The sequence below is a fragment of the Acipenser ruthenus genome, chromosome 6, assembly GCF_902713425.1.
Source record: "Acipenser ruthenus chromosome 6, fAciRut3.2 maternal haplotype, whole genome shotgun sequence".
NCBI lineage: Eukaryota > Metazoa > Chordata > Actinopteri > Acipenseriformes > Acipenseridae > Acipenser > Acipenser ruthenus.
This window is the reverse complement of record NC_081194.1, coordinates 58,002,688-58,029,319: the sequence shown is the minus strand read 5'-3', so window position 1 is coordinate 58,029,319 and position 26,632 is coordinate 58,002,688. Positions and strand designations below refer to the sequence as shown.

At 43.6% G+C, this 26,632-nt stretch overlaps 1 protein-coding gene and 1 pseudogene across 3 annotated transcripts in view; one reads left to right on the top strand and one right to left on the bottom strand.

Annotated features, from left to right (window-relative positions):
• Window positions 1-12,415, top strand: part of LOC117410864 (TOG array regulator of axonemal microtubules protein 2-like) — a 28,034-nt gene extending 15,619 nt beyond the window's left edge. For 2 of the 3 annotated variants that reach the window (XM_059025582.1, XM_059025581.1), the window contains exons 10-22: window positions 275-414; window positions 1,273-1,471; window positions 1,592-1,702; window positions 2,434-2,560; window positions 2,860-2,965; window positions 5,488-5,723; window positions 6,401-6,556; window positions 7,320-7,437; window positions 7,734-7,837; window positions 8,486-8,741; window positions 9,857-10,073; window positions 10,330-10,416; window positions 11,457-12,415. In XM_059025582.1, the coding sequence (XP_058881565.1) occupies window positions 275-414; window positions 1,273-1,471; window positions 1,592-1,702; window positions 2,434-2,560; window positions 2,860-2,965; window positions 5,488-5,723; window positions 6,401-6,556; window positions 7,320-7,437; window positions 7,734-7,837; window positions 8,486-8,741; window positions 9,857-10,073; window positions 10,330-10,416; window positions 11,457-11,839 (2,240 nt within the window). In that variant the 3' untranslated portion in view covers window positions 11,840-12,415. Of the gene's footprint in view, window positions 1-274; window positions 415-1,272; window positions 1,472-1,591; window positions 1,703-2,433; window positions 2,561-2,859; window positions 2,966-5,487; window positions 5,724-6,400; window positions 6,557-7,319; window positions 7,438-7,733; window positions 7,838-8,485; window positions 10,074-10,329; window positions 10,417-11,456 lie in introns of those variants that run through there. The other variant, XM_059025583.1, reaches the window with a different exon arrangement.
• Window positions 12,416-15,855: 3,440 nt separating this feature from the next.
• LOC117411208 (photoreceptor cilium actin regulator-like) lies at window positions 15,856-25,413 on the bottom strand (annotated as a pseudogene).
• Between the last annotated feature and the right edge of the window lie 1,219 nt (window positions 25,414-26,632).

Here is a 26,632-nt window from a genome sequence, read left to right as displayed (position 1 = left end):
ACGTGATTTTAATAACATAATCATGTCTGCATTTTGCTGCTTCCTGAGTACAATGTAATGCTGCTAAATTCTAAGCACAATAGCAGTTATTAATACTTGATTCTTACTAGTTTGAAAATTGTAATTTGTGCTGGTAATGATTTGGAATAAAAATCTATGAGAATTATGCTCAGTGTTTTAGAGCTAATTCATGAATTGAACAGTTTTATCTCATGTCTGGAGCTCAGTGGGTCAGTTGCTGATTGCTGTTTGTGCTGCATGATTAACCTTTCAGCTGCTGGAGTTGAGTCCCCAACCAGCACAGAGAGTCCCACAGACTCAGGGCAGCCAGCTGAACAGACACTTTCCTCAGAGCAGACCCAGCTCAGCCAGGGCCAGCAGGATGAGGAAAAGGATGAGGAGGAGAGCCACAAGGTAAATACAAACATTTCAGGTTCAAACTCCATTCCCTGGGCTCCTTTTAGGGGTTGTTTTCCAAAACCCACAGATAACTAGCAATGGCATTGTACAGCTCAACAAAACCCACTAGAAATACCTATAGAAAGGTGATGCTGCCTAATCCCAATAACATAGCTAAAGGGCCCTATTGAATATACGAAAAGGTAACATAAGAACTTAAGTGCATATGGACATTTACCAACGAGAGGAGGCCATTCGGCCCATCTAAGCTCCTCTGTTTCCTAGTAGCTGATTGATCTTCAAAGCTTTGTCGGGTTGTGTCTTAAAGGTTCCAGGCAATTCTGCCTCAGCAACATGACTGGGCGATGGACAGCTCACCATCGTATTGCCACACTGTATCTGAAGAAGTGTCTCCTACCCTCTGTCCTAAGTCTATCTCTAATTAATTTTGCAACTGTGTTCACTGGTCCTGGTTTCTGTACTGCGCTTAAAGTATTGCTTTAAGCGCAGGTTTTAAAGACAACAAAAGTGTCCCCAGTCATGTTTTACGACTTCAATCAGTAGTCTCTAAGTACGCTCAACACATCATCTTAGTTACAGCAAATATGCGACTTCCCTTTTTTAAGGCTGTGAATGCCAGAGAGATTCCAGTGGTTATAAAATTGTGGGTACCAATACTGGTCCAGATACATTGAACGGCAGGTAGTACTGGTAAGGAGAAGTAAAGGTTTTACCGTCTGTACATCTCTCTCTGGATCCCTAACTCCATCTGCCCCTCCCCAGTCCAGGTGATCCTCTGCTGTGCTCTCACTAGATGTACATGATCCCGCCCCTCCCCAGATTGACATGTTATTCTGTTCTACACCCCCCCAGATTCACATATCCATCTCCAAGTCTGCCCAGGAGAAGGTGCGTCAGAAGTGGAGGAAGCTGGAGCTGCTGCGGAGAGAGAAAGAGAGGGAGCGAGCTCAGTGGAGAAGTGAAGATGACTGTGTCGAGCACCTCAGCAGTGACCCCATCAATGACCCCATGCATAATGCTGTCACCGTGGACAGCAGCAAGCCTCCATACGGTACAGGCTTTGATCTGAAGTTGTAAGAGTTGCACACTTGTGATGGCTGGTCTCATTGACTGTGATGTACCGCAGCCATTTTCGGTATAATTCATTAACCAGTTCGGTTTCTTTCCACAGAGCTGGAATATGCCCCCCCACAGCGCCGCTCCAGCGTGGGCACAGTCCTGAGGAGACGGGCCAGCCGCCCCTCGCTGCCCACGGTCCACCAGCTGAGACGCCACTCTTCAGGTATCCCGCTATCCCTTCTGTATCCCATGACACAAGCACGACAAAGTATTTGTAGAATTATTTGACATATTTATATATAGCTATGGACAAAAGTTTTGCATCACCCTATAGAATTAACACATTTTGCTTCATAAAGTCAAATGAAACCTGTTGAATAATGATACGTTAACATATTGAATTACATTACATTGAATTACGTAGTTTTCCATATACTTAACGAAAAACTGAAAAATGTGACATTTCAAAATCAGACATACACACAGAATCAGACACACAATGTTAAATTATGTTCATATAATCCTAAAATTCTAGGTGATGCAAAACTTTTGGCCATAACTGTATATATATATATATATATATCAAGATATATTTCTGAAGTTAGCATAATCTAAAAAAAAAAAAAGGCTAAAAAAAAAGTCCAAAAAAGTTAATAGGTTCTAGTTAGTACATTTTTTGTGCTAATAAAAATCACATAATGTATGCACTGTGGCTGTAACAAACGGTATTGATTTCTTCTGGTTAGTCCAATCATGTGAATGGAATCTGTGGTTAGTTTCTGAGTTCTGCAGCTCTTTGATCTGTACACACGGCATTGCAGACTGTGGTTCTGGAGTTAGCAGTAGAGTTCTGAGTTCTGCAGCTCTTTGATCTGTACACACGGCATTGCAGACTGTGGTCAGTAGAATGAGTGCTGTCCCTGTCTCCTGAATCTGTACCATTTTTGTTTCTAGTAGTCCTGCCCTTGACCAGCTTACCCCAGGAACAAGAGGAGGATTCGTACAATGAAGAGACAAGACCCTTCTCCCGACCAGAGCAGCAGCTGAGTGCAGCGCTCAAAGCACTCGACGATAATGACTGGTGAACATAATAACTCCCCTCTCGTTACTGAGTAACAGTGGAATTTCAAGGAGCACAAACAGAGACTCTAAAATCACCTCTTATTAGCAATGGCAACATTATTGGGATGAATATTTTTTTGCTTCTTGTTTTTATATATCATGTGTTGATTTCCTTTAAGACCTGACTTGATAAAGTTTTAAGATAAACCACTAGGAACCAGATCAGCATTGATAGCCTCCTCTTGTTTGTAATTTTTCTCATGTTCTTCTGTGTAAAGTGGCTCCTCTGTTAGCTGCAGTGTCTCTCTCTTTCCACAGGGAGGTGAAGAAGAGAGGGCTGTCCACTCTGCGCTGCCTGGCCTCCTGGCACCCCGATACCCTGCTGCCCCGGCTCCACGACGTCTGTCTGATGGTCACTCGAGAGGTGGGTGACGGGACAGGAATAATGGGCTTGTACTCTGTTGTTTCTTTTCAAAGTCCTTCAGTGCCAATGCCCTTGAAATGCATTACCCGTTTCAAATAATCTTACATGGGAAAAGAAAACATAGAGATGGAATATCTGAAACCAGTGTACCACAGGAATTTATGGACCAAAAGCCCATTCGATTCTATTATATTATTTTAGCTGTTAAATATTTAAACACATTTCTAAACTTTGAACACGCGAATATTTAAAAGATTCTAAACTATTAACACAAGGGTGTGCCAATACTCACATTTTCCAAGTACTTCCCTTTAAGAAGTTTGGTCAGATTCTGTGTGTGTGTGTGTGTCTGATTCTATCTGTGGGTGTCTAATTCTCTGTGTGTGTGCGCCTGTCTCTGTGTGTTTGTGTGATTCTGTGTGTGTGTGTGTCTGTCTCTCTGTGTGTGTCTGATTCTGTGTGTGTCTGTCTCTGATTGTGTGTGTGTGTGTGTGTGTCTGTCTCTGATTCTGTGTGTGTGTGTGTCTGATTCTCTGAGTGTGTGTGTGTGTTTGATTCTCTGTGTTTGTGTGTGTGTATCTGATTCTCTGTGTGTGTGTCTGATTCTGTGTGTGCGTGCGATTCTGTGTGTGTCTGATTCTCTGTGTGTGTGTCTGATTCTGTGTGTGTGTCTGATTCTCTGTGTTTGTGTGTGTGTCTGATTCTGTGTGTGTGTGTGTCTGATTCTGTGTGTGTGTGTGTGTGTGTCTGATTCTCTGTGTGTGTGTGTCTGATTCTGTGTGTGTGTGTGTGTCTGTCTGATTCTCTGTGTGTGTGTGTGTGTCTGATTCTCTGTGTGTGTGTGTGTGTGTGTGTGTGTGTGTGTGTGTCTGATTCTCTCTGTGTGTATGTGTGTGTGTGTGTGTGTCTGTCTGATTCTCTGTGTGTGTGTGTCTGTCTGATTCTCTGTGTGTGTGTGTGTCTGTCTGATTCTCTGTGTGTGTGTGTGTCTGTCTGATTCTCTGTGTGTGTGTGTGTGTCTGTCTGATTCTCTGTGTGTGTGTGTGTGTGTGTGTGTGTGTGTGTGTCTGATTCTCTCTGTGTGTATGTGTGTGTGTGTGTGTGTCTGATTCTGTGTGTGTGTGTGTGTCTGTCTGTCTGATTCTCTCTGTGTGTATGTGTGTGTGTCTGTCTGATTCTCTGTGTGTGTGTGTCTGATTCTCTCTGTGTGTATGTGTATGTGTGTGTGTGTGTCTGTCTGATTCTCTGTGTGTGTGTGTGTGTGTCTGTCTGATTCTCTGTGTGTGTGTGTGTGTGTCTGATTCTCTCTGTGTGTGTGTGTGTGTCTGATTCTCTCTGTGTGTATGTGTGTGTGTGTGTGTGTCTGATTCTCTCTGTGTGTGTGTGTGTGTCTGTCTGTCTGATTCTCTGTGTGTGTGTGTGTGTGTGTGTGTGTGTGTGTGTGTCTGATTCTCTCTGTGTGTGTGCGTGTGTGTGTGTGTGTGTCTGATTCTCTCTGTGTGTATGTGTGTGTGTGTGTGTCTGATTCTCTCTGTGTGTATGTGTGTGTGTGTGTGTGTCTGATTCTCTGTGTGTGTGTGTGTGTCTGTCTGATTCTCTGTGTGTGTGTGTCTGTCTGATTCTCTGTGTGTATGTGTGTGTGTGTGTGTGTCTGTCTGATTCTGTGTGTGTGTGTGTGTCTGATTCTGTGTGTGTGTGTGTGTGTGTCAGATTCTCTGTGTGTGTGTGTGTGTGTGTGTGTCTGTCTGATTCTCTCTGTGTGTGTGTGTCTGATTCTCTGTGTGTGTGTGTGTGTGTGTGTGTGTGTGTGTGTGTGTCTGATTCTCTCTGTGTGTGTGTGTGTGTCTGTCTGATTCTCTGTGTGTGTGTCTGTCTGATTCTCTGTGTGTGTGTGTGTGTGTGTGTGTGTGTCTGTCTGATTCTGTGTGTGTGTGTGTGTGTGTGTGTGTGTGTCTGTCTGATTCTCTGTGTGTGTGTGTGTGTGTGTGTGTGTCTGATTCTCTCTGTGTGTGTGTGTGTGTGTGTCTGATTCTCTGTGTGTGTGTGTGTGTGTCTGATTCTCTCTGTGTGTATGTGTGTGTGTGTGTGTGTGTGTGTGTGTGTCTGATTCTCTGTGTGTGTGTGTGTGTGTCTGATTCTCTCTGTGTGTATGTGTGTGTGTGTGTGTCTGTCTGATTCTCTCTGTGTGTATGTGTGTGTGTGTGTGTGTCTGTCTGATTCTCTGTGTGTGTGTGTGTGTCTGTCTGATTCTCTCTGTGTGTGTGTGTGTGTGTGTGTCTGATTCTGTGTGTGTGTGTGTGTGTGTGTGTGTGTGTGTGTGTGTGTCTGTCTGATTCTCTGTGTGTGTGTGTGTGTCTGTCTGTCTGATTCTCTCTGTGTGTGTGTGTCTGATTCTCTCTGTGTGTATGTGTGTGTGTGTGTGTGTGTGTCTGTCTGATTCTCTCTGTGTGTATGTGTGTGTGTGTGTGTGTGTGTGTGTGTGTGTGTGTGTCTCTGATTCTCTCTGTGTGTATGTGTGTCAGGTGAATAACCTGCGCTCCAAGGTGGCCCGCTCGGCGATGCAGACGCTGGCGGATGTGGCACGGGCAGTGGGGCGGAGCCTGGACCCCGAGCTGGAGGAAGTGACCCGTGTCCTTCTGCTGAGGGCAGGCGACACCAGCGAGTTCTTGCGGGAGCGAGCGGAGTGGGCAGTGGGGGTGCTGGTGGCGAGTGCCACGCCCAGCCGTATGCTCGCTGCACTTATTGCTGCGGGGGCCACGTGAGTAACACTGATAACCAACAAAACAACACAGCAGATTTACTGTTGAGTGTTACATTGAAGCTGCTAACGGTTCTGATAATGGGTGCATTTTACTACGCATGTTTGAAATAGGATATCAGGAGGGGGAAAAAACCAAATGTAATACGTATTTTAGCCACTGGAAACGCTAGTTAGGCTTGCTATAATATTTATTGAATCTTTACTATAATTGCCCGTGGACAAACATGGTTGAATTCTGAGATCAGCGGAAATAAAAACAATGGACACAGTTTTTGTTCAAATAGAACTATTTTTGTTTAAAGAACAGTGCTGTTTCTTAACAATTTGTTTTGAGAGAAAATAGACAATGTAAGCATGATACAAAAAAAGAGTAAAAAAAAATCATTGTGTAGGATGATTGTATGTCCCTCCAAGGCAGTGCAATGCATCAGTGCAGCGCTGCAGTGGTGTTGCTGACGGCTGTGGGTTTGCTGTCCTAGGCAGCGCAATGTGTCAGTGCAGCGCTGCAGTGGTGTTGCTGACGGCTGTGGGTTTGCTGTCCTAGGCAGTGCAATGCATCAGTGCAGCGCTGCAGTGGTGTTTCTGACAGCTGTGGGTTTGCTGTCCTAGGCAGCGCAATGTGTCAGTGCAGCGCTGCAGTGGTGTTGCTGACGGCTGTGGGTTTGCTCTCCTAGGCAGCGCAATGTGTTGGTGCGTCGCTGTGCCGCGGAGCACATGCTGATGGCGGTGGAGACGCTGGGGGCAGAGAGGCTGTTGGGGGGGCGCGATGGCACGGAGCTCATCGTACAGACCATGGTGAAACTGGCACAGGATGCACACCAGGACACCAGGTACACCCAGCAGGGAGCCCATCAGGACAGCCAAGAACATTTAGTGCCTGTTTAGCAGCCAGTCATTTTTCATGCTTTACCAGGCTTTATTACACTTTGTTATGCTTTTACTATAGGAAAGTTTTTTTTATATATGTGGTTTCTTGGTTGGGAAAGTCATATAAATGATTCTATAGCTGTAATTTAATTATCCAAACAATTCAGTTATCTGAACACCCCCTGGTCACAGTTATGCCTCATTTTAACTGCGGGCCGAGGCAAATAAAATCATGCTTCAGTGCTTTTTCTAAAAGTGGCCAACCTCAGAAGTTCTTGTCCTGCGTCAAAAGGTCACTGGGGGATTGTGGGATAGTATTGTGCTATGTTTTAAAGAAAACTGTAGCTGTACTAAGTTCAGGGAAAAAAAACTGCCCGAGCAACGAATGCTGCAATTTGTTTTGCTTGTCACTATACTTACGATTTTAGACAGCGTTCTTAAGATGGATTTCAGTCAGCTCAGATTTGTTAAAATCATTTTTGTTTCCGCATGCGTCCACAATTATCTTTTTTGGCCAAACTCTTCTCGACAGCCATTGCAATAGTGAAAAAAGCTTTAAATATGTAGCTCTGTTCCCCTGTTGGCTTTCAGCACACGCCTCCCTGCTACGTGATGACGTAGTTCCTTTAGGACCAGGTCTGGCCACATCTGCTTTTCAGATTTAGAATAGACTCCACCTTAAGCATTTTAACGTTTGTGTGTATCTTGTGGTTTTTGCTCACACAGGTTTTATGGGAGAAGGATGGTGACCATCCTGATGTCTCACCCAGAGTCTGACCACTTCATCCAGAAATCACTCTCCACCCATGACCTTCACTTCATCCTGACCTCCATCAAGCAGAAAGTGAGGCCTCACACATCACACTGGTCTCTACACAGGACACAAACTCCACCGGCAGGCCTGTTCCATGTGTGGACAGGTGTTTTGTACATGCAGTGCTCTGTCTTAGCACAATGAAAGCATGGCAAAGTATAGGCAAGAGTTGTAAAGCCCAGAGAGAGAGAGAAAACATAGCAAGCCATGATAAACTATGGACAATTCATAGTATAACCGCATAGAAGGCATGGGAGAACTGAAATTATTGTGGAAATTTACTGCATTCAGACTTTATAAGGGTCTGACGTTAATTTTAATTTCAGGGGAAGAGGGACAGCGTTCCTGAACTGACACCTGTAAAGGGTCGAAGGTCATCCAGGGCCAGCTTTTCCACCGTTGCTAAGGAAGTTATGCTGCTTAACAGAAGGTAAGTGAAAGGCAGTGTGCTGTGCATTCTTCTGGCTGCTCCCATCTTTCTATTCACTGCTTAGACACGTAGTGGACACTTAACACATTACAGGACAGTGCCTATATTCTTTTGTATTATTGAGCCATAGTCACAAAAGTTGATTATAGCACCTGGTTAGCTTGGATGTAACTGTTTTTTCCTGCTTTGCTAAAACAAAAAAAGGTTTAGTATTCTGCTACTTCACATATCGTTGTTAAAGAATCCTGCAAGAATATTTTATTTATCAAAACAAACTTTAAAAAACAGTACATGTTGCTCAAACAAGCTCACTGAAATTCATATGTGTTACAATGAACACCAATGTTATGCAGTACTGCACCGTTAAGGTGTTATATTTGAAACCACTCCCCTCTTGTGAGCTTATCTCCTGACGGAGCTGGACAGAGCGAAAGGGAGTAGGGAGGAAGTGTGGGGGTTTGGTGGAGGCAACTGTAAATGTGAAGTGTGTCTGAAACTAGCCTGTCTAGAGTTTGTATGCCCAACGCATCCCAGAGATTTCACAGTAAATCAGAGACCTGCTGCAGTGTCAGTCTGCTTCTTGTGGGCCTATATGTGCCTTCACCTACAAACAGAACCCTTGCAGCATATTCCTTGTGTTTTTGTCAGGGAGAGTGCTCCGCAGCGTAGGGTCTCTGTGCACCCCCTGGAGCCGGCCCCTGCCCCCGGGGTCCTGGATGAAACCCCTCCCCATGGCGGGCTCCTACGCAAGGCTGTGGTGCGCAGTCTGGAGAACATGGAGAAACTAAAGGAGCTACACAGACTACTCACCTCCCGCGACTTCCAGGAACGCATGCAAGGGGTGTCCCTGCTCCTGCAGCTTGGCACAGACAACACCCAACTCATTACAGCCAACAGTGTGAAGGTAATCTCTGATCTGCTGCTCGTTCAAACCATTGGCATCAATTAGGGATGTAACAATACGCTAATGTCACGATATGATACGTATCGCAAAATGCAGGTCATGATGCCATATGTATCACTATACATATAGGGTCCTGATGGGCTACTTGTACAGTGCATAATGAGATCAAATGATTAACTAATTATAGACTATTATGTGAAAAAATGAGTCAGGGAGAGCGTGTATTGATGCCAACTATAAAGAACACTTATTCTTCACTGAAGAACCACTTGGTGAACTACAATGAGCTATGTTTGCTATTTGTCTTGTATCACAATACATACGATATATCAAGTAAAAAAAAGTACCATGATTCATTGATGCACGATGAGTTGTTACACCCCCAATATCAATCCATACTTCACCTGAATCTCTGAGCCTAAATATCAGTCTTCCTCCAGGGAGTTACTGAGATTACCTGGTGCTACTTGTAAGTGCGAAGTTGATAAAGAAAATGATAAAGAAAATGCAGTTATAACATAACACCTATCTGCAGGTGGCAATTAGAGTTATGAAAAAAGGACACAGAAAAGGTCACTGCTTGACCCTGAAACTAAATGACTTTAGGTAAACAGTATTTGGTCATAACCTGCTTATACATATTAGAGGGCTTCAAAACGGCATTTTTGCAGACTTCAGACAAGTTCTTACCATGAGGGACTATGAGTTCCACAGCTCTTCTTTTTCATGCAAGTGACACCTATCCTGGGTCCCTGTTTTCCATCGCATCAGCTACAAATGGAGGAAACAACCTCAGGGTCCTATTGAGCTAGAATGACCCAGATATACTTTTAACTGTGCATTGCAAGTTTTTTTTTTTTTTTTTTGCTAACTAGTGTTATACAGTACGTGGCATGTTTTCCTACCACAAAACATAATGCAATCAGCACATTTATAAATAGGGCCATTGTTTTATATTACTAACTTCAAAATGTCTAGATGCCCACATTGCAGTGGCTGAGACTTAGTTTAGTTTAGTCACTTTGATCCCACCAGTTTTGCACAGGTGCACTTCAACAGTGGCAGCACTAATACATAGAGAAACATCAATAGTCCTTGCTGTGTGTGCTGTGCAGCTCCTCGACTGGTTCTTACCGAGGCTCCAGGACTCCAACAGGAAGGTGAACCTGCAGGCCCTGCAGACGGCCAGCGAGCTGGTCCCCCTGCTCAAGGACAGCCTGCACCCCATCCTGTATCCTCTAGCAACCGTCGTCATTGACAACCTGAACTCCAAACACCCCGGAATCTCCCCTGCAGCCCGCAACCTGCTCGACTCCCTCATCACACACACTGGTAAGACCGGAGTGTGAGTGTGAGTGCGTGGGAGTCAGTGGAAGAGTGAGTGTGAATGTGAAAGTACAAATTTAAATGAATGTGGAGCAAATGTTGAGTGATTTTAGAATGAAAACTGCACTACACTCACACTGCCTCATCACTTGCATTCACATTTTCTCAGGATACTTTTTCCTTGTTAAAATATAGCAGAACCTGGCCAATGTCTTTCTTAAATATGCATGAGCTTGATTCAGCACTTTGTGGTTTGTTCCAGACAATGTGTTGCTGTTGCAGCTGTTGGCCAGCAGGGTGCAGTTCATCAGTGGCAGAGCAACCCATGATGTAATTGAGCGTCTGTCAGGTGAGCAGAATTAAGGCATTGTTTAGTGGCAGTTCCTCCCTGTTGGGTAAAGATGTGAAAAATGTTGAATATTGCTGAACAGTTATTGCCTTGACACTGACAATATGATCTTTCACTTGTTTATGTAGAGTAGGCTAGTAAAGTTGAAAGGTCATATTGTCATATGACTTGAATGGAGTAAGTGGCAGGTGATTAGGATGTCCAGCCAAGCTCAAAGCAGCTTCAAGCCAGGTAAATGGAGATTCAGAGAGCAGCAGAACCCCAAAGCACTGATTGCAAACAACACAACATAGCAAGGGGAATGTACAAAAAATGAAAATCATATTTCAAGCTAAAAACAACTTCAGTTTAAAAAAAGCTAGAGGTTTCTTTTGATTCGTAGGGCTGCTTGTTAACAGTATGTTTTTATTGTTATAGAGAACTTCAGTATTTATTTTATAGCGGAGCCGTTCCAGTCATGAACTTAATGATTTATTAAAGAAATTATAACAAAGTACTGCAGCTCTCCAGTACAATGTAATTTGGACATGGTTTTAATGATCTAAACGCTGGTGGATTATAATGTAATGCTCTGCAGACCTCATTTCGCTGTATTTTATTTGTATGTAGTAATGCTAACCAATAAATTCACCTGGGGGACACACCTGCAGGATTAATATGGGGTTTAGAAATACAAAAAGGAAACTCAAATTCAATGAATTGTTTCGGATGACACTGAAAAGGAGTTCTAGTCAAAACATAAAATAGTGCTAAGTTCAGCACTATTGAGTGTTTAATAGTTATGGATGATTGATATAGGATTACAGAGAGTCGTTTTTAAATCTGTCACTGTTTAGATCATTAAAATAGACCCCAGTATGTTTTTAAGAAAAAAAAAAACTATACTAGTACTACTGCATAAATACTACTACAGAGTTATTAAAGTGTAGAATATGCAAAACCTTCTTTCAAGAAGTAAATTATTGAACTATCACCATTAAACCTGATTCTTCCCTGTGTGACCCTTCTAACCCCGCTCTGTGTGTGTGTGTGTGTTACAGTCCTGGTGGCCTCGGTGTACCCGCGGAAGCCCCAGGCGGTGGAGCGCCACGTCTTGCCAGTGCTCTGGCACCTGCTTGGCAACATGACGGGCAGTGGGGTCCTGCCGGGAGGGAATGGGAACGTGCGGCCCGCAGTGGCACAGCTGGTCTGTAGCATCCACCAGCACATGGGGCCCGGGCTGCAAGAGAGTGGCTCCACACAGCCAGCGCAGGTCAGGAGGACACTGCAGGAGCTTATCCAGACTGGAGAGGGGGAGGGTGGGGAAAGAGCTGTGGAAGAGGTGGGGGAGCCAGGGGAAGAACAGAGAGGAGAGGATGGGCAGAGAGGAGAAAGGGGAGATGATGGAGGGGGGCAAATAGGTCAGCAGCATGAAAATCTGTGATCCAGACCTAGTTAAATACAGAAAAAATTATTGCAGTGTACCATGGTAACAGCACGGCTGAGTAGTGTGGTTAAAGCATGGTAAACCGTGTTAAAGCACAGCGAATGCAGAGCACTGTGGCAGTATTTTATACTGTATGCGTCAATGGTACAAAGAGCATTTATATATATTTTTTAAAATGTTGTGTCTTAATGTACAGGATATAGAGGATACTCCATGAAGGTACTTGGAGTACTGTAGTTATTCCACCAGTGAGGATGGAGGAATAACCGAGTGTACTGTCTATCCTCCTGAGTGAAATAACCACAGCACTCTATGAACGTTACTCAAGTGATTTGTTTATATAGCAAGTACAAAGTATGGAAAATAGATTATATCTTACTCTAAAATGAAACGACAGAATTCAGGGCATTACTTTAACTAAGAGCCTTAGATCAAGCATCTTCTTAACAGCAAAGCAATAATTTGGAACAGTTTGTCTGAGATTTGCCCCGTCATTCTGTTGTGGGACATAAATGAAAGGTAGAATCCAAAATGAGATAATGTTAAAAAAAAAAAAAAAAAAAAAAAAAAGTTATTCTCTCTGTAGCACTGATTCCTATAAAGTTCTTCAAAGCTATATCTTTCATCTTTGTTGTATAAATGTTATATGAATAGAAGATATCTCTAAAGGCTTAAAAATCAAGGTATTGTGGTTCAATAATTTTTAGCACACACATAATGTTCGAAGTATTGTATTTTTATACCACACATTTTGTATTAATAACACTGAATATGCAGCGTATAATTTCCAAAATAAATTTAAATCTGAAATTGAAATTTATAAATGTACATTTTTATCATATAACATACGTGTGTGGTAACAAACAAAACAGCTCAACTAAACTTCAGTAACAAGTGGCATTAATCTGTGTTACAATTGCTTCCAAATTGTATTGCATTGCATTTGAATGATATTAACCTGCAACAGAGAATCTCAAACTCTGTGTGCAGTAACATGCTGTGTGGTGCTCTAACTAAGTGGTCAGAATATTTAAGGTACAACAGTTAACAGATGTTATAGAGTCTCTCATGCACTACTAGTTACAGTGTAGTAATACAGTTCTGTTAATCTGCTGTCTATCTACTTTGTAACATCTGTCATTAAATATCATACTGGCACCAACAAAAATATTAGGCTTGCCATTGGTGTGATATCAATGACTTACTGGCGTAATAAACATGTCATTTTAAAACTGCAGCTATTTGGTTTGTCAAAAATAATTGGAGTAGTGACAGTAGTCTACATTGGCAGAACAAGTAATCTTTGTTATATTTTCTATAATATATTTCAAAGAAAATAGATGGGGTGTGTGTTTAAAAGTTAAAATGTGAAACTACTTTATCTGATGTATTGTAACTTTAAACGATTTTGTAATGAAAATATGTAGATATTTTTTAAAGCAAAATTATATATTTATACATATACAACATATAGCAGATATTTTAAGATGTGAATATTTGTGTAATTACAATGTGAAATTTGATTAATAAACCAATCCATACTGTAACTACTACTGGAATACCTTTGTTAATTTAAAATAAGTGAAAAGCTTAGCACCACCTATATATACGTACTGTACCATTCAGTCTGAAAGCACAGATGCAGTAATGGTGCATATATTCTAACACAGGTTAAAATAAGACAGAAATTACAAATGTACAAGTCATACACAGTGTACAAAGAGATTGCATTTGGGGTATTTTGGTTAAAGGTCTTGCACCACATAAACACCATGCGGTCTGTTTGATTGCTCTGTGAATCTAAAAACACTGTTTAAATTGTGTTAACATCTCTAACAGTGTTTGTGAGTCTCTGAAGTGTTTATTTAGTCTTTAAAAATAAGCCAAAATCCTGGTTTGGTCTTTAAAAAAAAAAAAAAAAAAGCTGTGCATTACAGTAGCTATAATTTGCTGAATGATCCTCTAGCATTTTTTTCAAACCTAAAATTGTATTTCTCGATTGGAAACTGTAATCTTAAAACTACAAACATGGTTGCTGAACATATTTTTGTAATTTTGAATTGGGGTTTTACAAACGGAGGTACAATGACCGTCAGAGGGTCTAACAAATCCTCAAAGTTGTTTGTAACAGTTTATTAATCAGATCACTTTTCACTTGTGTAGGAATAAATTGTGATTTTAAAATGCATGCAACGAAGTTGCTGAACATTTGTATAATAGAAGCTCATTTGCTAGTCAGCACCCCTCCTCTAGGTGGTCCTGTAGAAACTGCAAAACAACCGACATGGGGCAGGAGGGGGGGGTCATGGTCCCTCGGCAAACCCAGTCCAGGTGCAACAGATGGTCCTGAGCCTGACTGAGAAGGTTCCTGTGTAGCGAGATCTGCCACGACTGTCCCTGAATGAGCTGGCTCAGAGCGGCAAACCGTATCACTGCCCTCAGTTCCAACGCATTGATGCCAGTCCAGACCCCATGGGTCCTCCTGCCATTTCAAACAGCCCCCCAACCGAGGTTGGAGGCGTCCATGGTCAGCACCTCCCTCCGGTATACTACACCCATAGTTACTCCTTTGCTGAGGTGGCCAGGATTCTTCCACCAGCGCAGGGCACACCAACATGACCGAGACACCGTCAGCCGGCAGTGTCTGTCTCCGGCTGGGTGAATTACTTGGGCATTGAGCCATGCCTGTAAGGGGTGCATATGGAGGAGACAGAGTGGGAGGACAGAGGAGGCTGCGGCCAGCAGACCTAGCAACTGTTGGCACAGCACTACCTGCACTGACTGTCCAAGGTGGAACAAGGACAGACAGGCTTGCAATGTGCTTATCCTGCTGGATCCCCAGGAAAACCGTCACGCGCGCCGGCTGAAGGGAGCTCTTCTCCAGATTGAGTGCGAGCCCCAGCCAGGTAAGATGCTCCGTCACTAGAGCCATGTCAGACACGGCTTGCTCCCGCAACTGGCCACAGATGGGCCAGTAGTCCAACTAACTGAGGACCCTGACCCTCTGCAGCCGCAGGGGTGACAGAACTGAGTCCATGCACTTGGAGAAAGTCCTGGGAGCCAGAGACTGACCGTGTGATATAGCTTACTTAGAAGAATAATAAACTACTGTTGCATCTAAAGGAAGGGGCAAGCCAGGTTCCGAAGAGGAATAGCAAGATATTTTACTTTTAACCAAAATGCAGTCTCGAAAGAGATTCTCATGAAAACGGAGCAAGTGAAGACGTGTCTGCTCAGGTTGGAGTGAGGAATCAAATGGCGAAGGTTGCTGTGTGACGTAGTGTCGTCTTCCAGAATGCAACAGACACGTGATCACACCAGGCCTATCGGGCAGCTTTTTAAATATGTGCTCAGGTCATGTGACACGAGGGTCATTTCCCAACTCGTAATGGTAAACATTTCGAAATGTAAAGGGAACCATCTTATTACGTTGGAACACTGGGCAGGGTTACCATGGAAACAGTAACCTGAGCCACCTGAGCATCATGAGCTGCCCAGATTCCCTCAACTCACCCTTCCACTCCTGAATAAGTTTTTGACTGCCCCCTATAGGAGAGACAAGAATGAAAATGAGCGATTTCAGGGGTACGTGTTAACAGCATTGAGAGGTGATTATTACCAATATGTTTCAGTGTCAATATTGTTTTGAAATTAACCGTCCTAGGAATCACAGAATGGTATCAGGGTGTTAAGCATAAAGAACAACAGAGAACACATCTGTTTGGATAATAAATATGTAAGGAAATATAATATCAAGAAATGTAGATGGCATTACTCTCTGCCTCGCTTCGCCCACGCTACTCCACTACTCCGCTCGCTCCACTGGCTCCCGATCACCGCTCGCATCCAGTTCAAGACTCTTGTACTAGCCTACAGATGCCTTGACCAGACTGCACCCAGCTACCTCCAGACCCTCATCTCTCCCTACACCCCCACTCGACCTCTCCGCTCCGCCTGCACTAGAAGACCAGCTCTACCTCCTCTATGCTCCCCTGCCTCCAGAGCCCGCTCCTTCTCCACCCTTGCTCCGCAGTGGTGGAATGACCTTCCTACAGATGTCAGGACTGCCCAGTCCCTGACCACATTCCGGTGCCTCCTTAAGACTCACCTCTTCAAACAGCACCTGTAGAACTCCTCTGTTTGTATCCTGGGACACTATCACCCTTCATGTAAATGTGCTTTATTTTGCTCTTATCTGCCCCCTATTTTACTGCATCTAATCCTGTACTTCAGAATACTGTAATCTGCCAAGTGTTTAACCTGTAGTACTTTGTATTTAATCATATCCTGATGTAACTATCACTATTTAATCATATCCTGATGTAACTATCACTATTATCTGCTGTATTATTGAATTGTGGTTTGTCACACTTGTACTTTGCTTGAACAAAAGTTATTGTATTTCTTGTATTGTAACACTTGAAATGTATTTGCTTACGATTGTAAGTCGCCCTGGATAAGGGCGTCTGCTAAGAAATAAATAATTACGTATAATATTAGCATCATGACTTTAATATTAATACAATGACTTTGTTGAGCAAAATCCAGTGAGCTTAACTGTCAGGTAAGAACTGATATCCAACACAGTGTCGATTGAGACCAGTGCCAGAGTACACTTTTAGGTAATTTTAAACTTTAAGCTTGGATGAAATTGATACAAAACTTTACTCTTAACAGATTTTACTGTATACGTTATTTTAAAATTGAACAATAAAAAAAATAAAATACAAAATATACATACATAACCCAAATTTGCCTTTTATCAAGGGAATTAGAAATCAAAATATTAGGCAATTCCACAGTAAAGTAATATATTTATAAAGAATGTATTTAAAAAATGCAGTGCAGGGACACGGAATCATTAAAAACATTGATATAAAAGTCTGAAATCATGAAGAACCAAAGGAATGTTATCAAACCAAAAAAACTAAAGCAAAAAGATTCCCTTCCTCCCTTCATACCAGTACTGGTATTTTGAGAGTTAAAAAGTATCATTATCAAGTAGGCTTTGGCATTTAGTGAGCCTCTCTTTGCAAGGAAAACGACAGTGATCCTCAACTGATTTGCTCAGTCCTCCTTCAGAGTGTCCCATGATGCACAGCTCGGGGTGGGAGGTGGAGCGAGTGCCCGGTCTGAGCTCTGATAGGTGTTGGATGTCCCATGGCTCCTCCTCATTGCTTGGCCCCTCCAGCCTGCAGAAGCACCCATAGAAGGGATTATTGGGAATATTAGAGGAAAGAGGCTTCTTCAAGGTAAGTGGGGCAGGTTAACGCTGGAAATGCCAGCCACTTCAAGCCAGGCTGCTAGTCTAATCTGGATATCCGTGGGATTAATAATAAAACCAAGACAATCTTTGTCACACTGTCACTGCCCTGTTCAGATAACCCCGGCAACGATTCTGTCTTTCTTGGAAACTTATATAAAAGAAAGATAGCAAGTAAAGAAAGTTTGTACATATGTTTTTGGCCAACTCAGGTGTAAATGAAATCACAATTATGTAAACATGCTTTTGTTTATTCTATGGGCATGAGAATCCCATGTAAATCTCAGAAGAGTGTCATTTCATGAACAAAGACATCATAAATAAGTCAATCCATGTAACATCCTAAAACACAAATGGAAAAAAAGAAAATGAAATAAAAAAAAAACTGAGTTACTGTACATCATTCTCCTGATACTTCGAGTGACTTAAGTCTATTGTAACTATTAGAAATAACTACAATCATTTTCTTATAGTAAATATTTTCATTAAATACAAAAATATAAAAGTCTCTCACTTTGGGATCATGTTGGGTTCCTAAATTAACCCTGTGGGTTGTTTATTACTAGTGTTATTGCATTGCAACAATGCTAAACACATTGATGTCTCCGATTTACTGCCCCCTGGACCCCTGGCCGACTAACCTTGTCCGCCTCTGTGCTTCTGATCTTGCTCCCTCCATTAGGCACACTCTCAACCTGTCCCTGGACTCCGGTTCCTGCTGTCCTTAAGCGTGCCCGAGTTACACCGGTACTCAAAAAACCCTCCCTTGACTCAGATGATTTATCTAATTTTCATCCCATCTCCAATCTCCCTTTTCTCTAAAAACTCTTGAAAGGGCTGTAGCCAGTCCGCTGATGAAACATCTCATGTACAACAATCTGCTTGAATCTCTACAGTCTGGTTTCCGGCCGCATCACAGTACTGAAACTGCACTGCTCTGGATTGTGAATGATCTCCTGCTCAATGCTGATGCTGGTGCTCCCTCTGTGCTTGTCCTCCTTGACCTAACAGCCACTTTTGACACCACAGATCACGGCATTCTTCTTGACCGCCTTCAGAAGTGTGCTGGAATCTCTGACAACACCCAGCTCTACTTAAAACTGGTAGCCCCTCTGCCATGGTCCGGCTCTCGGCTTGCATTCAAAACATCGAGGCTTGGATGTCTGCCAATTTTCTTCAGCTGAACACTAGCAAATCTGAACTCCTTCGAGTAGGATCTAAAACTCAACTTAAGAATCTAAATATAGCTGCCCTGAACCTCAGAAACTGTCTGCTGCTGCCATCCCCCACAGTACGAAGCCTTGGTGTACTTCTTGACAGCAACCTCTCCTTCAATGCCCACATCTCCTCCGTGGTCAAATCTTCCTTCTACCATCTTCGAAACATCTCTAAAGTCCATTCCTACCTTTCCCTCCAGATGCGGAGGTACTCTGTCATGCATTTGTCTCCTCTCGACTCGACTACTCCAGCTCTCTATATGGTGGTCTCCCAGCACACACCATAAATCGACTGCAGCTAGTTCAGAATGTCGCTGCCAGGATCCTAACCAGATGTAAAAAACGTGATCACATCACCCCGTCTTGCCCAGCTGCACTGGCTACCTGTAAAGTTCAGGATTATTTTCAAAACTCTCCTGCGCACCTACAATGCCTTTCATCACGCAGGTCCTGAGTACCTCCTCAACCTGCTGACCCGCTATGTCCCTGCCCGCAAGCTGAGGTCCTCCGACTCTGACCTGCTTGTTATCCCCAAGCAAAAGTGCACCACACTTGGAGAACGCTTGTTTAGCTTCATGGCTCCGACTCTTTGGAACTCCCAGCTTTGGTGCGTGATGATCCCACAGTCGCTCGCTTTAAATCAACTCTCATGACCCACTTGTTCTCTTTTGCTCTTTAAGATTGATGTCTGCTATTAGCTGCTGTGTTGCTGCTACTATTTCATGTATTATGTTACTATCATGTAGTATTCACTTTCCACTGTTTTTAATGTATTATGCATTTTTTTTACTGTATCATGTATTATGCATTTCTCTTTATTTAAAGTATGGATCTTCTTCTTGTTACTGCATCTTGTAAAGCGCTTTGTGATGGTGATCCACTATGAAAGGCGCTATATAAAATAAAGATTGATTGATTATGTCTCATAGCACCATATTGGCTATAGTGCTGCTATAATTTTGATTTTATTCAAGCCATAGAAGGATGTTGTGGGTTTTGCAACACTAACAGATTACAACAGTGCAAAACTTTATTTTTTATCAGGAAGACAATATATATCTTTCTGTGGTGGTAATTTATATTTTATGACATTGTGCTGTGTTAATAAAAGGATGCACCATGGTCAGTTTAACCGTTCCACACTACCTTCCTGTCTGATTCCAGGTTCACCCTGTTTTCCACCTAAAAATGTATGCATCAGAAGTGTCGTACAATAAAGCTGAATCGATGTGTTCATCCTGAATTGAAACCATCTGTGTTGCCGTCAGAGCCGTATACACACAGATAGTTGTACATGGGAAAGCAGCTAGAAAAGTAAACATCTACAGTATGTTGCTGTACCTGGTTGCATCTGTGGCAATGTTTAGATTCATCACAGTGTTTCATTCCGGTTGCTCAAACTGAGCATAAAAAGCTGCTACACTCTGTCTCTTTCAGTCAAAATCTTGCTCTTTATAGAAAGAGCCTGATTGATATCTGACTGATAGCTCCGTTACTGTATGTCATGACTGAGACACTTTGACAGCTGAGTACGTGTAGTGTACCACAACTGTAAACTAAATTAAAACATAACCATTCAGTCACACACGCATGCCACCACTCTGTTTATATAACGCTTGCTATCTTTAACCTGGTTGTATAAGGGGAGATGAAACAACTATTCATAGACTGATTGCATAATTTGCAACAGCCACTAAATGAGTCCATGTCAATAGTTTTATTTAGTCCTCAATGTTCCATAAAATCGGCGTATCAGTTGCACCCACACCTTTTTGGGCTTGTAATTTTTAATATACAGGTATAGGATTTTTTTTGTATAAAATGTGCAACTTTTATTTTTCTACATTCATTCATGTCAGATATTTAAGTAATATCCAGTTTTATCCCAGCAAGGAAAAAACTTTATTTATTTATTTTACAAAAAGGATCCCGGTCATTGGTTAAGAACATCTCTAGTTTATTATATTTAGCCACGAAATGTTACTTAGGGAATCTGCTAGGTAATAAGTTCATTTGGCCTGAAGCCTACTATACTCAGAATAGGCACAGTATGAGCTCCTGCACATTGCCCAGTAGCTGGTGAACATTCCTTAGGTTTACGTACAGTAACATATATCAATTGTGCTATCTTTCATGTGGTAGTTTTGGGATGACTGGAGAACACCAAACTAATTTTGAACTCAAATTCAAATCCAGGCATACAGCCCAATTGTCCAACGTGCAACTTAGCCACGCTGCTGTGTTTATTTACAGGGTGTAAGGAAAAATTGATGCAAACTGAAAAACAGTATTAGTGAAAGTCAAAAATATGTTTATTGCTGCAGTGAGATTGGTAGAACCGAGCCCCACACAATTATTATTATTATTATTATTATTATTTATTTCTTAGCAGACGCCCTTATCCAGGGCGACTTACAATATCACATTATTTTTACATACAATTACCCATTTATACAGTTTTTTTTTTTTTTTTTTTACTGGAGCAATCTAGGTAAAGTACCTTGCTCAAGGGTACAGCAGCAGTGTCCCCACCAGGGATTGAACCCACAACCCTCTGGTCAAGAGTCCAGAGCCCTAACCACTACTCCACACTGCTGCCCTTCAGTTTTGTAGATTCCAAAACACACCCTTTTAATGATGTCATTTATGACCCCTCCTCACTCTACCTGACGTGTCAAGTCTCCAAGCCTCACACACATTCCTTTGCATCTCTTATCTCTGAGATTCTCCTATCCCCCCATGCAATCAAGCAGAGCAGAGCTGTAAAATCCCCTATACAAATGCCCATAAATGGTCATATTTGCTCTCAATCTAGTCAAATCTGCAATTCTAAAATACCCCACCTAAACTCTGTGCTCAGTGTCTCTCCATTGAAAGTACCATACATCCCAAATATTAATATGGACTATCACATTTCCTTATAAGGGTCAATTGCATATACAGCAGTTAGAAAATAGCAATCTCCATTTACATAGCCTATTTAGCATGGACAGGTAAAATGACACGGACAAACAAATCCCAACTCTATCGATAGATAGGATGTTTCTTTTAGCTTTTTGACAGATAGCTACATACATATATACATACATACATACATACATACATAGCTGTAGTAGCTAGATAGATAGATAGATAGATAGATACATACATACCTACATACATATAAACATTTTAGAAAGGCAAAAAGATGCATTCTGATAAATAGAAGGTCTGACAAGATACAGACAAACAGATACACACAGAAACTGGTAGGTAGAGATTGCCTGCTCACCCATGGCTGTTGATAGCTGGCTCACTCCCGGAGCTGGAGGAGCTGACAGGCGAGAAGAGCAGTCTTAGCGTGATGCCAGGCCGGAGGTCTGAGCAGCTCAAGCAGACGAAGGGCTGAGGGCTGTGGGTGACTGCGCTTAGCATGGCCCTGTTGCGTGGAGCATGCTCTCCCCAGGGATGGGACAGAATACATCTGCTGGGTCGGGGATAGAACTGGGCTACAGGGGGCTGGGCCTCAAAGAGGGAGCAGGAGTCAGGACAGAAGATGGATTGGCCATTACCAAGGTAATGAGCAGACGGAGGCTGCTCGTCCCCTAGATCCTTGCTGTTCCAGACCGGGGGGGGGGGGGGGGGGGGTTGTGGGTGGCTCGAAGGGAAAAGGGAGGGGATGTTGTTTTGCAGAATGAAGATGGGCTGAAGTCCCTTCTGTAGGCACAAGGACTGGCGATTTCCCCCTGGGAGCTGCCCTGGCTGGCTGGAGCAGATCACCTCTGAAGGGAAGGGGGGCTAGGAAGCTTCCTTTGCATGGGCAGGCTGGGTTGTTTTTGGGTTGTTGGAGGGCTGGCTGAAGGTATGGAGGGTTGCTGTTGCAGTATATGGGGATTGGGTAGTCTCCTGTGCTGGGTGGGTTGGCTTGAGGCGATTGTGGGCAGCTTGCGAGTGCCAGAAAGGGGTGGGGGAGTTGGTGGGGTTGTTCTTGAAGGAGATGGAGGGCTGGGGGGGCCAGGGAGGGCCTCAGTGGCTCCATGAGTCGGGCAAGCTTTACTGGTGGAGATGTTGAAGTCCCTCCTTGTTTGCGCCTTTTCAATTGAGGACCCTGACGGGGACTCGGTTGAGTGCCGCAGGTGGATGATCTTCCTTGCCTGCCTGTAGAGGTTGGCTGCCTCCTCTTTTTCAGGGTCAAGTTCGATCTCGGTCTGGGACTCCACAGAGCTGCTCCTGGAACCTACGACCTGCCTGCCCGACCTTTGGGGGGAGACACTAACCAAACCTCTCCGAAAACTCCCTTTGCTGGGGAGCACGTGGATGGAATTCAGAGAGGCCTTCAACCTCTGGGATACTGACATCCGTTGAGGATTTGGGGACCGTCCTCTGGTGCCATTGCTGTTCGTAGAGGGGATGGAAGTATCATTGGGTGCCGGAGGTCTATCAGTAATCTGGAACGAGTTGTCCATCAAGACCTCAGGAGGTGGTGGTGGAAGGCTGTCTAAGTCAATGTCCCCTGTTATGGTACCCTCTCCTTCAGCCCCTAAATCCCACACATCTCCTCTACTGTTAATGGGGGCTAGTCCCCAGTAGCCCATGGAGGGCAGAATGGGAACCCCACATTTTCGTACTCCCTTGGGAGGAGCTAGAGGCTTCAGAGGGCCTGTGTCATTAACATTCTCTTTGATTTGGCTGAAAGTGTCAATCAGCCTCTTTACAGACTTCCTTTCGTTTTTGGGTGGAGGGGTACTTGGCGGGGTTGCTTTGAGCGGCCCCCTTCCCCCACTCTTCTCTTTCTTCTTCTTCTCCTCCTCCACCCCCTGCTCCCCAGATACGCTTTTCTGCAGGACTGGTCTGTCCTGGCTTGGTAGGATGCTGAAGTCCAGAGAGGAGTGGAGGCGGTTGTTGGATGATGTGTTGGCCAAAGGTTGATTCCCTCCCAGCCTGGGATTGGCTGACCTGCCATCTGCTGTTTTTCCCTCCGACATCTTCTCCAGCCTGCGGCTCAGGTCCTTCTGAGTTCTATGGAGTTCCACAAGGGTGGGGTCCTCTCCTTGGCTACGGAGAGACTCAGCCGACCTTGAGCGTCTCTGTTTGGCTACTGCTCCCTTCTTCCCTCCTATAGTAATTGCTGCAGCAGTCTGTGGCCTTTTCCCTTTGTGCTCTTCTTCCTCTGGCCACTGAGTGGTGCTGCTTCCTACACTACCATTGCTGCAGTTGCCATTACACTTGCCAGGGATGAATCGTATTCGGCCGCTGATGGCGTCCTTCATTTTCAGGTTCATCTCTTCATTCTCAGGGTTCTCTATCTTCTTTGGGGCCGGCCTGATAAAGGCACAAGGGTCTGCAGGAGAGGAATCGGGGCGTCCCTTAGTGCCTTGCTCCTCTTCATCATCCTCATCATCCAAATCCTCTTCATCATCGTTATCCTCATCAAGAGACGCTGACCCCAGCAGGGACTCTGAGTCTTTGAAATCTGCTACCAAACTGCTGCAGTTAGAGTCTAAAGAATTGCGGGAAAAGTTGGTACGCATTCGAATGTCTTTGGGTGCTTTGGGAGCCTCTGCGTCACCTGGCATAGCAGGGGGAGGAGGAGAGGCAGATGCTTTATTTTTTTCTGGGGGATAACACTTGTAGGATTTTGTAACTCCAACACTAGCAGACTCACAGCTTTTTCTGCATTGCTGGTGTCTCTCAGAGCCTGCCAGGAATTCGCTCTCCCCTCCAATCCCACTGTCTTCAGAGTACAGAGTCATGTCCTCTGGCACTAGTTTTCTTACAGCGGCTTCTTCGATCCTCCCAAGGACCCTGGCCAGCCTGCCGTCCAGTCCGCGCTTCACTTTTAACTTCTCCGCCATCAAATCAGAAGCGGCGCCAAAATAGTCAACTGCTTCCTCAAGGGCGGAGTCCGTAACCCCACCCACTGTCCCACCCACCAACTGCATTTTCTGAATGGAGTACTGCAACAGCTGTTGGAGCAGATCTGGAGGGGGCTCTTTCCTCAGGACACCCCCTTTCTCTAAAGGCCATGCCAGGTGTTCCCCAGATTCTTTCATCAGCTTTTCTCCGTCACTGGCGATTCCCTCCAGTGCTTGGTTCACCTCCTCATAGCGCAGAGCCAGAAAGCTGACCATCTGCTGCAGCTGGATCTGGGTCTGGGCTGCCTGGTCAAGCAGCCCCATCAGGGCCTCGTATCTCGAGATGCTGGGGTTCAGATAAGCATAAGCCGACTGGTGTGCCTTGACCAGGAGCTCTGGGAAGTCAACTTTCTGCTCCTGGGAGGCTGTCCTCTCTTTTACCCGCTTGCCCTGTTTTCCAGCCTTTCCTTTCCACTGTTTTCTCTGCCCTTCGTTTTTTGTTAGCTTCTCTTCCTGCTGCTCCGTGCCCTCCTTCTTCTCCCCACCTGCTTGAGCTACATCAATCCGGATCTCTTGCATCCCGATCTTCTCTGGACAGATAGGCTCTGAATTGGCTTCTTCTGGCAGGGAAGACTTCCTCTCTGGCTTCAGGGAGGCTGTTTCTGGGAGGGCAGGCCAATGCTGTCTGGGAGGGTGTGGGGTGCCCCCTCCTCTGTCCCAGGCTTCCACGTCCATTTCACAAGGGCTGGTTATGCCCCCTCCATCCTCGGATTGAGTCTCTGCCAGGCTTTCGATCCTCTCAAGCTGAGGTCTCAGCATCCTGCCTTTTCTGAACGACCCAGGTCCATTCTTAGAGATGTTCTGGATTAAACTGCTCTGAGATGGAGCACAGCCCATCTTGTTTTCCTCTGTTAGTACTTATGGAAGCTAAAAGAACTCCACAGTCAAACAGCAATAATAGAGAGATGCGTATGGTACTTATCCACCTGCAGCGCTTGTCATTTTCAGTTGCATAAGTCCCCACAACAAAAACTTGAGTTTCGAAAGTCCTTTCTTTGATTTTTTTTTTCTCAGAACTTCCAGCTGATTTGTAGCTGTACAAATACAACTGATTTCCGTGCTGTTTTTATTAATGTCAGTTCAGCATAGCTTTTTGTTTCCCTGCTGCTCCTCCACACAATGTCCTAGCTTAAATGGATCTCACTACTGCACAGGATTAAAGAGGCTTTTCTTCCTCGCTTCAGTGTTCACAGATGTCATGTGAAAATAAAGGAAAATAACACACACACACACACCCCCCACACACACACATGAAAGAGAATTAGATCTTAAGCTCATCAGATTACTCAGATGGCTTTTTATATCCCTCACAAGCTCTGCTCAGACCCATCAATTACTGTTTAACACACGAAAATACAGCACCCTACATAAAGCTGTAGTAGACACAGCAGCCAATATAAAAAAGGTTTTCTAAAATTGCAGTGACCATGTCAATCCCATGCATAGTTTATCATATTTTTATGAACCATACTTCACCACACTTCTCTGTTCTTTACCAAGCTACTCTTCAATACACTTTAACATGGTAAACCACAATAAACGTCTAGAAGCAAAGCCATCTCATTTAACTTTTTGTTGGTTACTCTTCAGTATAAAACACAGTATGCTGTGTTGTCCAAAATGTGAGATATCAAGCTTATTTTCACAACATAATTTAGAACCTTTGTAGTTTCTAACAACATTTTTCTTTTAGTTTGTGTAAATTACTCAAAACTAGATATAAATACATTTAAGGCTTTTTAAATATGACTCATAAACTGACATGTTGCCTGCTGTCTTTTTGATTGGGTAAATAAATAATTCCCCGATTCGATCGTATAAAATAGATGGTTTGAACATTCTGAGGTGAATTAGAAAATGACTGACTACAGTTTAACCAAATGCCTTGTATTCTGTACACGAAAAGCTTTCTCATGCAGTTTATAACTCAAGTTACAAAGGATTGGGACCAGTGTTTTTAGCTTTGCCAAGAGCATTTGAGAAGAACAAGCAGGATGTTGTTTAACACTGGCTCCCCTAGTGGCAGGATAGGGAGCTGAAAAGTAATGACAGGCGTGACCTTGAGTCAGTGACAGCACTTACAGTGCACATTGTTTACAGTGGATAATGTTGTCTGCATCAGGTAAACATGGTAAACTACTAAATGACCATGCAAGATTACTTAAACATAAGTCTTGGTTTCTGAATCATGGCAGTTTTGGCAGGCGTCACAAAATTAATCGTCACCGGTATTGCATTTTACAAATCTTTAATATGCCATGCATGTGATTCGCTTACTTCTACTTTACCATGATTTCACTGTGACCCTGCTTTCCAATACTTTCCAATATTCTATTCAATGTTTACATGTGTTCCAGGATGATGAGTCCCCATTCAAAATGTGAAAACCAAAATGTAGACCCTCTGTTACAACATG